This window comes from Convolutriloba macropyga, unplaced genomic scaffold, assembly GCF_964194025.1.
Source record: "Convolutriloba macropyga unplaced genomic scaffold, txConMacr16.3 SCAFFOLD_6541, whole genome shotgun sequence".
NCBI classification, from domain to species: Eukaryota; Metazoa; Xenacoelomorpha; order Acoela; family Convolutidae; genus Convolutriloba; species Convolutriloba macropyga.
Genome location: NW_027453095.1, coordinates 1 through 10,733, shown reverse-complemented (window position 1 = coordinate 10,733; position 10,733 = coordinate 1). Strand labels below are relative to the sequence as shown.

The following is a 10,733-nucleotide window of genomic DNA, read 5'->3' as shown; positions in this document are numbered from 1 at the left end:
AAAATCTCTCTGCTTCAATTGCTAGACAATTAAGACAAGATTGCGGATCAGCCTGGTTGCAATATTTTCTGCCATCGCACGTTAGTGAGCATAACTTTTTGATATAAAAATTCAATACTTAGTGTAGTTCATCGCAGTTGTATGAGTTGAAGAAACCCCTGTGGTATTTTTTTTCAAATCAAAACGTTGATTAACTTTTGAAAAGTCAAAGTTAATTGATATATTAAGCCAATTAAAAATGGTATCAACTTTTAGAAAAATTTAGAGAAAAAAAAGAGAAAAAACATCAAAATATTATCTTCCAGTTATATCAGAACAATTGGAAAATGGCAAAGAAAATTTCCTGGCTGTTTTTGTTATCCCATGTAAAACAAAATGGTCAGCAACTTATTTGATCCATTAAATTTTGTCTTTAAAAAGTATCTGCTAAACCTTCTCCGTTTGTTTTGATACTTTTTTCTGATCAGAAATTTAATTTATTTCTATAATTTTCAAAAATCATTTAGTAACAAACCAGATAAATTAGGTTTGCTGCAAAAGTAGCATTCTGGTTGCTGCAAAAGTAGCATTCTGGTTCCTTTTAGCATATATAACTAATGTAATCCCTATAGTCCCGTCCCTTTTTTTCCAACGTCTCTTTTAAGATCTTAAGATAATGAATGATCAACAATTACTACAAGTTATTAGTTAAACGACCGAAAAAGGTACTAAATTTTGCAACTCACAATTTTGCGTTTCCAATTGCAACATTGACTGCGATGTATGAGGAGATGACCAGCAAGGGAGTGCCTAGAATAAGAAATGTCCACAAATGATTCAGTTCAAAACTGCTAAATAACAAATGGGATGCGTATAATTTCCCATATATTTTGCCGATAATGAAACAATTTTTCCGCTAAGTGTATTAACTAATTCACTAGTATTAAGAACTTTGAAGTTGAGCTCACAGAGACATACGTTGAAAATGGAATTGAAAATTTTGAAACCTACGTTGAATATGGAAGCTTTCTCGTATTTAAAGTCAAAAAATTTACTCTAAATTTATTTATAAGATTCATAAAAACTTTAAATTGTATAAATTTTATTTTTCTATTGGCATATTTATGGACTGCGGGTTCTCACTGTGATGATATGCATATAAGTTTCGTTTCACTAGCAGCCGATGAATGTCAAATAATTTAAGAGCCTTAAGAAGTTTTGCAAGACTGGTGCAGGATTTAAATCTATCTTCTACACGATTTGAAGCCGCTTGTTATTACGCCCGTTAGGGTCTCGGGTGGCGATAAGAGAATAGTTGAAAAAAGTGCAACTCACCCCATCCGAGTAGTATGAATCTGGTTAGCTTTTCGTTGTGTCCGAATACATTTGTAACTACAGTTCTGTGAAGATAGGCCGCCTCACATAACATCCAGAAATAGGTACATTGGAAGCAGTATTGCACCTACACAATATAACTATACTCGAAACATAACCAAAATTAACGTGAATTGCTCTTTAAACTACTGTGGGGGGTAGCTAGCTTAAACTTTGCGGGGAGCAAAGACTCTCTTCGTCAGAAGGTTAGGAAATTCGAGAACTTTTTTTGGTCCCCACTCGAAAAATAACCCATTAATGTGAATTGCTCCTCAAACGACTGGCAAGGGAGTTGGCTTTGGTTGTAGCTAGCTCAAACCTGGGAGATCAAAAATCAACTATCAAACCAATAGCTATACACTTGATTCTTGAATATGTTCAATTTATCACTCTAAAATGCAATGTGAACAGTTGAGACAGAGATTTTGAGACCAGAAGCCAAATAGATCAACAAGACACATCGAAAATTCAAATATTGACAACTTTTGAGCACAAATGGTCTCAAATTGAATTGAATCAAAAGCTACAAAATGAGGCCAGGAGTATCCGCCAACTGCCTTTACTGGCAAAGTCAGTCATTGACGCTTGTCAACAATGACAATAAGTGATAAGACAAATGATCACAAAGCGGGGCGAAACTAAGAAAAATCACTGATATTCGAAAAAAAACAGAGTTATAACCCAGAGAATAGGATCAGTATCACTCAATTGACTCAAGTATGCCTATGACAAAATTAGATTTGAGGCGTTTCACAGGAGAGTCAGTAAGTTCATAAGTTTAGAATAATAAGCGTCAGAGTTTAGAGTAATAAGCGTCAGAAAAACAAATAGGAGGAAAAATTCTAAAGATGCGCAAAGAACTTATTGATATTTCAGAAATAAATGAATGGAGTCAAGGTGGCTATGAGCAAAAGATATGAATTGAAACTCTTAAACTGATTCAATCATACCCAGGTTGAGGTCCCAGACCGAAAGTCGATATGTTCAGACCGAAATGAGCGCACAAGGGGGTGTCGTGCGTTCAAAATTACACGGTCTGAAAACACCAATGAACGCACGAAAGTCTGGACATAGGTGTCTTTGAACGCACGAAAGTCTGGACATAGGTGTCTTTGAAGGCACGATAGTCTGGACATAGGCAACTTGGAACGCATGATAGTCTGGACATAGGCAACTTTGAACGCACGGTAGTCTGGACATAGGCAACTTTGAACGCACGATAGTCTGGACATAAGCAAATTTGAACGCACGATAGTCTGGACATAGGCAACTTTGAACGCACAATAGTCTGGACATAGGCAACTTTGAACGCACGATAGTCTGGACATAGGCAACTTTGAACGCACGATAGTCTGATCATAGGATGTTCCGAGAGCCAAAACAGGTTAAACTACTACTAAGAGGGGTAAACTAAGAAGTCAATGTTTTCCACAACATTTAGTGTTAAAAATGATGAAACGTCTGATGCGACAAACTATTGAACATCCCCTCAAACAATCATGTCTCAGTCCAAATCCAATGCTGCTAGTCCTTATGAGAAGGGAAAACGAGAACCAGAAAATTAGGAAAATTTAAAAAAAACGAACACAAATAGTATCTAACTTATAAAAATCATTAGCTGCTTTTTGCAGAAATCAAAAACCTAACTATGCAGCATTCGTACACAGCACTCTTAACAGCAATGGTAATAAATCGAGATAATAAACAGTAAAAAATGAAGTTTAATTGCTTGCTCTGAGAAAAAAATGACTCTCTCAAAGCTGAAATTTTGTGATCGCTTTCTTTTCTTATTCCACTTTAGGAGTAGTTTTGAAACAATTTCTCGCCTTCTAAATTGGCACTATTTTCTCTGCTGCCTTTACGACGTCCTCGTGACAACTTTTTACTGTGTTTTTAGTTTCCAATGAAATAAAAATTTTGAAAGAAAGCGACATATCCTAAAAAGGCGCGCCTGTATACAATTCATTTTATTCAAGTTTTTTGATGTCCTAAAAGACAGCGCCCCTGTGCAATTGAATGTCTCCAAAAATTTTATTAATCTAAGACCAAGACATTATTAGCGTCGATAAGTTACCCTGTAATCGGAAATATCGGCTAAATAAATTGTACATAAAATACGTGCAAAATGTACACTCGAAGCTTGAAAATGTCAAAAAATATAAAATTTTCAAGAACTTTAGGCCTCATTTTTTCTTTGAGAAACAATTGATTTTGAAAAAAGACTCCACAATCCTTTCAATTTTCAGGTGGTTTTTATTTCATACGGTTTTTGTACCTCTTTGCAGGTAATATCGTTCGGCCAAAATTGCATAAACAAAAACGTAGCGCTGGTGTGAAGATCCTATACGCCCCATTTCAATTTATGTTGGAACAATGAGTACTTCTTTAAATTATGGTAATTAATTAAGGTAATTATTTAAAATTATGGTATGAAAAAATTGCCACGATTACCGCCAGAAAAGAAAAAAACGGACCTTTCCCATGGGATTGCTCGTATTCTGAATAAGAAAAAGCTTTTTGTTGATTCTGCGGCCTTTATTCACATCTTAAATTTTTGTGAAAATTGCCAAAATAGAGAAATATTAAAACTTCCAGGTTGAAGGTCTGCTGAAGGTCTGCCTTTTTATATTGTGAGAGATATTTTTAACCATTCCATCGTGCCTTCCAACTTGTGCGACTATCCGTGTCTTATACAGCTCTGTTTTTGCTTTTGTAATCACTAATTCAGTCACACAATAATGCTGTATATCCTTGCAACTTGGTAATCCAACTTTAGTCACTTGACGAAATCCGAAGATCGACCAGTTGCTGGTACCTGGCTATATAGCCATATTAGGAGGTTATATAAAAGTAGGCAAGTCAACTGTAGCAGACGTCATTTCATTAGCCTTAGAGATAATTTGGAAGTAGTGGATTATATGTGATAATTAGTGGAATTTTAATAATTTTATTTATTAGAGTAGTAGTAGTGGTTTATATGTGCTATGCGATCATTTTTCGTTTATAAAGTGCTCGCATAGCACATATAACTCACTACTTTTGGGTATTTGATTGTTTAACTTCCAAAATATTGTTTTATTTCACACTATCAAAAATCTCGATTTTTTTTAATGTTTTCATTTTGATCAGGTGATCTTCATCACTGTGTGAGATGATTTAGTGAATTGTAGGTGTGACTTGAAGTAGCAAGTAGAGTAAGTATACATACGACGATGTGTGTGGCATTGCAGAGGAGTGTGTCAGTGAGGAGTGTGTGCATGAGGAGTATTTGGATGAAGTAGAAGAAGCAGAACACTGCGATTGATCCGAAAAAGTTCATGTGCACCACATTCCGGGGACAGTGAAGCTTCCTAGAGTAATAATATAGCAATAATAGACATTTTACCCTTATTCAACGCAATATTAACGCTCGTCCGAGAAGCTTAAACCCGGACCTAACGCCAAGTCAATTTCAGTACTAGGCAAGTCTAAATCCAAGTCTTATCTAGGTTTCCAGTACTGGGCAAGTCTAAATACAAGTCTTACAAGTCTGCCAAGTCTTAACCAAGACTTGGATAACACTTGGAAGTTGATTCCCAAGTCAAAACCAACTTTTCAAAAAAATTCGAGTGAAATTTTCGAATTCAAAAAAATTTCGCAACGTGCCACGATTTTGGCATTACTTTTTGGCCACTTTCCCGGGGTGCTAGAAAATGATGCCGGGGGCATACCAAATTGATTATTGGGTGATATTAGCACCCCGGGAGGGTCTATTGAGGGTATTTCAGGTGTTTTGGGCCGTTTTCAGCCATTTTTCAGCCGTTTGGAGCCGAATTTTAGCCGAAAATCAACATATATATATTTCAGATCTTGAAATGTCTGGGTATTCGAATCGAGGAAAAGTTATGAAGAAGACTGTGACGGTTCCCATGCTGTCAAGGGGCCCAGTTTTACAAAGTCGTGGAAACCTGCTCGATAGTAGTGGGAATGGTCAAAATGGTCTGCCACGAAATGGTCAAAATGGGGACGAAAATGGGCATATGGCAGTGCCGATGTACAGATTGTCAGAAGAGCCAATCCTGCCCTCTGTTAGTTTAGCAATGTATTATGGGCATACCAGGCATGCCATGGGCATACCACGGTATATTTTGGTGGCATATTGGTTGGCATATTGGCTGGCATACGGGCATTTCGGCTATATTTTGTGGTCAAATTACACAGTGCTCAGTACCTAATTTCTCATCAACCAGTGATCCAAATTTAATGTGCCATATATAGTTTTAAAGCTTAGATAATAACGGTCTCAATGAGCTATGTCCCGTTTAATTTGACCCAAAACTGATGGAGTTATTAAAGATCTGGCGTTGTGACACCCGAAAATCTGAGGTATGCCCGATGGCCCATCGTTAATAACTTTTTAATGAGTGATTCGATCTGGATGATTTTTTGATATGAGTAAGCCTATTATCTGCTCTAACAAACAATATATGTGCGAGCTTGATTGGTATCAATTTGGTAGAGTTATTAATGATCGAGCTCGAGGTACCTCTTGTGAAGGTAGGTCGATTTAGGCGGTGCTCAGTACCTAATTTCTCATCAACCAGTGATCCAAATTTAATGTGCCATATATAGTTTTAAAGCTTAGATAATAACGGTCTCAATGAGCTATGTCCCGTTTAATTTGACCCAAAATTGATGGAGTTATTAAAGATCTGGCGTTGTGACACCCGAAAATCTGAGGTATGCCCGATGGGCCATCGTTAATAACTTTTTATTGAGTGAATCGATCTGGATGATTTTTTGATATGAGTCAGCCTATTATCTGCTCTAACAAACAATATATGTGCGAGCTTGATTGGTATCATTTTCGCGGAGATATTAATGATCGAGCGCGAGGTGCTTTGTCTGGATATGGAGCTCCATCAAACCCCAACCCCATCACCACATCAACCCCCTCCCCCCCACATCAACACCCCCAACATCCCAACATGACACCCCCCACACCCAACTCATGTGTGCTAACTAATTTAATAGGTCTCAACTAGTTGCGTACTAATTTCACTACTACTACTACTACTACTACTACTACATGGGTCGACTTGGGTCAACTTGCCTTCTACTCGCAGGCCGGTTTTTCGCGAACTACTGACTCAAATTAAGAGTCATATATATGGTTATAAAGCTCAGTTCAAGGCGGTTCTAATGCGCCATGTCTGGTTCCGATTGGTTCAGTATTTTGGTAAATATTCATGATTTCAGACTCTGTACCCCGAAAAAATGGGTCATGCCGAGTGCTCGTTCGTTAATAACTTTTTGTTGAGTGAATGTTTTTGGCTCAAAATTTGATATGAGTGAGCTCATTATGTGTGCTAACTAAATTAATAGGTCTCAAACCGTTGCGTTTCAATTTCACGAAAAAAAAATGAACGAGCGCAAGGTAACATGGGTCGACTTGGATCAACTTGCCCTCTACTCGCAGGCCGGTCTTTCGCGAAACACTGACTCATATTAAAAGTCATATATATGGTTATAAAGCTCATTTCAAGGCGGTTCTAATGCGCCATGTCTGGTTCCGATTGGTTTAGTATTTTGGTAAATATTCATGATTTCAGACTCTGTACCCGGAAAAAATTGGTCATGCCGAGTGCTCGTTCGTTAATAACTTTTTGTTGAGTGAATGTTTTTGGCTCAAAATTTGATATGAGTGAGCTCATTATGTGTGCTAACTAAATTAATAGGTCGCAAACCGTTGCGTTCCAATTTCACGAAAAAAAAAATGAACGAGCGCAAGGTAACATGGGTCGACTTGGATCAACTTGCCCTCTACTCGCAGGCCGGTCTTTCTTGAACCACTGACTCAAATTAAAAGTCATAGATATGGTTATAAAGCTCATTTCAAGGCGGTTCTAATGCGCCATGTCTGGTTCCGATTGGTTCAGTATGTTGGTAAATATTCATGATTTCAGACTCTGTACCCCGAAAAAATGGGTCATGCCAAGTGCTCGTTCGTTAATAACTTTTTGTTGAGTGAATGTTTTTGGCTCGAAATTTGATATGAGTGAGCTCATTATGTGTGCTAACTAAATTAATAGGTCGCAAACCGTTGCGTTCTAATTTCATGATAAAATTTATGAGCGAGCACATGGTAACATGGGTAGACCGGTATTTCGCGAATCACTGATTCTTAATTAATCAGGGGCGTGATCCATCCAATGGATGGAGCTGTGAGCCCCCACTATAAAGATACAGCATCGTATGTAAACTTACCGCAAAAATACATGCTCATAGCAGCGCCAAAGTCAAGGCACTATAACTCTAATTATAGGTTGTGTTATATAAGTGAATGATCTATTCTGTTTCCCCCCCCCAATGTTTATATGACCCCCAGTTACAAATTGTATGTTGTTATATAGCACGTTACTCTGTGAAAGATAGCTCGTGCGCCTGAGGGTCATAAAAGATTTTGCCTACTAAGGCACAAGATACGAGTTGGTAGTGAAAAAAGCACTGCAAGAACTATCAATGTCAGTCGGCCGTTTGGAACCGCGGCACCCTCTGAGGCATATGATAGCGCTGCGAGAAAGAGCAAAACTTATTCCCGTGCCTCTGTACGTTACTGCGTCTGAGATTAAAAATAAGAGTCATAATATATATATATATATATATAATATTTATATATATATATATATATATATATATATATATATATATTTATATATTAGATATTGTTATAAATCATTCAATAGACATTCAAAGGGAGTATTCGCTTGCGGTTAAATAGAAGGGTCAATGGCTCTTTTATGCAGAGGGACTGATGGTTATTATTCACAAGTCACACTTTTCTGTTCAAAAATCGATCTTTTCAAGCTTAAGGGTTTTCTTGGTCTTTTTTTCGAATTTTTTTAAATCGAAAACTCTTTCATGATGGCTTGAAAATTTATAAAATTCTTGAACGTTTTGTTTTTCTCGATAGGACGCACCTGAAGGCTTTTTGTTTTTACTTCCCAGTGTCTTGAGGAGGATACTTTTTTCTTAGTTTTACAAGAAGAATAGGTTTATCAAACTGACATACAATGCTGTGTGCGTTTTTTTAGGGTTCTTCAAGTTCTTCAGTAGGCATTATCAGACTTGATTTTTTGGTCTTTTAGAGTCAGGGACCACATCTCCGGGAAACAAGAGGATTAAGCCAGAAGGATAAAGATGAGGCTCGTAAAATCGACGAAAGAAACCTCGTCTTTTTGAAAAACAGATGGTGGTTTCTGAAGTTCGAAAACAAGTCGACTCTGGTCGTAAATGCTACCTTCAGTGGAGCCATTGGGCTGAATAACCAACAGCGAGCTGCAGTAAAGGCTGGAGAATATATAGACGTGAAAGACAAGTCAATAAACCCCAAAACAGGAACGTTTATCTGGACTGCGCTAGTTAGTTCTGTTGGACACAAGAAGTTCTGTCTGGACGATGAACAGAGATACCTTGCGTCGACAAGAAACGAATCTCTGGGCAGTTCAGAGTTATCATTTCAACTAAATACTGATCCGGATCTCACGGTTCCTGATACAAGAGTGCTGCCCAATTACAGTGCACCCAAACTTGATGTTAACAAGAAGCTGACATACCAAGGCTCAGTCTATGGCCTGAATGATACAACAATCGCCAGGCCCGAACTTGATCCCCTGGCTGCCTCTAGTTCTATGCCTGAAATACCAAGCGAAGACTTGGATCGCATTTTACACAACAATTCGCTAGAAATTGACGAGGATGCAGTTTTTAACCAGAACAACGTTCCACGAGAGGTTAGAAAGTAGCCACTGTTTGCGCTCTAACATCTTTTTCTCAAAACGTGTTATGTTTAGACAAGCAGTCAGCCCTGTTACAGTTATTTGAAAACCTCAACTCCAGGATGTCACAAGAAGGTCAAGAAGACTAATAATGCTGCTACCGAAGGGTTAGAAGGCAACGAACTTTACCAAGCCCTGCTAAAGGCAGTCAAGCATAGTGTCACTGTGCAGTCGGAGTTGCGCGACACAGTGGCCAACCTGAACAACACTGTCAAGGATTTGAAAGGGGCCATCAGTTCCTTGGCAAATCGGAACTATAATGAGATGCAGAGCCATACTAATCAACTTAAAATCATGGTTTGTCTTTAGTTTTTGTTATGCTTAGGACTTTTTTGAGCACTCTTCAGACTTTATTGAGAACAGAAATTGAGACATTCTTTTTCTGAAAGGTTATTTTGTTTGATCTCTGCTTTCCAGCTGCTAGGTGCAAATAAACAATTTTAATTTTGGCTTCTTCCTTCCTTTTGAAGCTATAGGGGTCTTTTCTTTCTGTTGCTTTGCTGAACTCGGTCATTTTTTCTCTAGAATCAACAAATTGCGCGTTTTGGGTTGTCGCTTCCGCAACCCAAAGAAATAGAACAGGGATCTGAACCCTCATTAATTCTACTAAAAGGTCCGGAGCAAGGATACGACTTAGCGAATATATCAGGCAAGTCTGCTGCTTCCATCATGCGCCAAGCAGCCAACAAGATGTGGACCAAAGAAGAGCAGATGACATACATGTTGTCACCAAAAATGAAGAGAGCCGGAGCTGTTGCAAGACCAGATTTCAGCCCAGTTCGGAAAAATCAACTGAAAGGTGAACTGTTTGTAGGACCTGAAACTATAATGCTGTATCGTAGATAGGTGATTTGCTCTACTATGTCAATGGTTTTTTAAAGCTGCGATAGCGAGACTTTATTGATCTTCTAGTTTTTTTCGTTGCGAAAGTTCTTGTGACGGCCATATGGTGTCACTCACTTGTATTTTGCCTACTGTTCATCCATTCTTTAGATCTATTCTGAATCAGAGCTTGGTGTCAATGTTCACTCTTTAAGGAGCAAAATTTTTTCGTGTGAGTGATAAGGCTTGTCGCACGTGATATATCACACTCTCGATCTACCAGCCATGTTTTATTATAACTAAACGTTGAATGTTTTTGCTGTAGAACTCTTCCGACTGAAATACGATGAAAACTGGCTCGGCATGTACGAACATGCCAAGACGAGTTTCAATAATCGGGCCAATGAACTCAAATCGGAAGAGAGAAGGAGCACTGGAAGTGTGGAGCCAATTCAAATGCCAGGAATTGAGCCAAACCAAACGTCACGAATGGAGGCCGATAAATTTGTTGACGATGATAATCCCTGATTCCAATCAAAATAGCAAGTTGTGCAGTTTTTGATTTTGGGATTTTTTGCGCTTCGGCTGCTAATCTGTTAAAACTTGGAAATTTAGAAAACAACAACCACCTCAAGACTGCAGTTGATCAAGTTGCGTTCACAGTTACTGTTTTAATCATTTTTTGTTTCGGGGCTTACTATTATACCAAGAATTAATACCATTTTGTGATTTGAAAATTTT

The 10,733-nt window shown here is 38.1% G+C and overlaps 1 protein-coding gene across 1 annotated transcript; it reads right to left on the bottom strand.

Annotated features, from left to right (window-relative positions):
- Window positions 1-725: 725 nt before the first annotated feature.
- LOC142358048 (calcitonin receptor-like) lies at window positions 726-4,697 on the bottom strand (the record flags this gene model as incomplete). The annotated part of the gene is made up of 3 exons (XM_075409522.1): window positions 4,562-4,697; window positions 1,315-1,441; window positions 726-789 (listed from the first exon to the last, which is right to left on the bottom strand). Coding segments are annotated over exons 1-3 (302 nt in total), but the record flags the coding sequence as incomplete, so codon positions are not given.
- Between the last annotated feature and the right edge of the window lie 6,036 nt (window positions 4,698-10,733).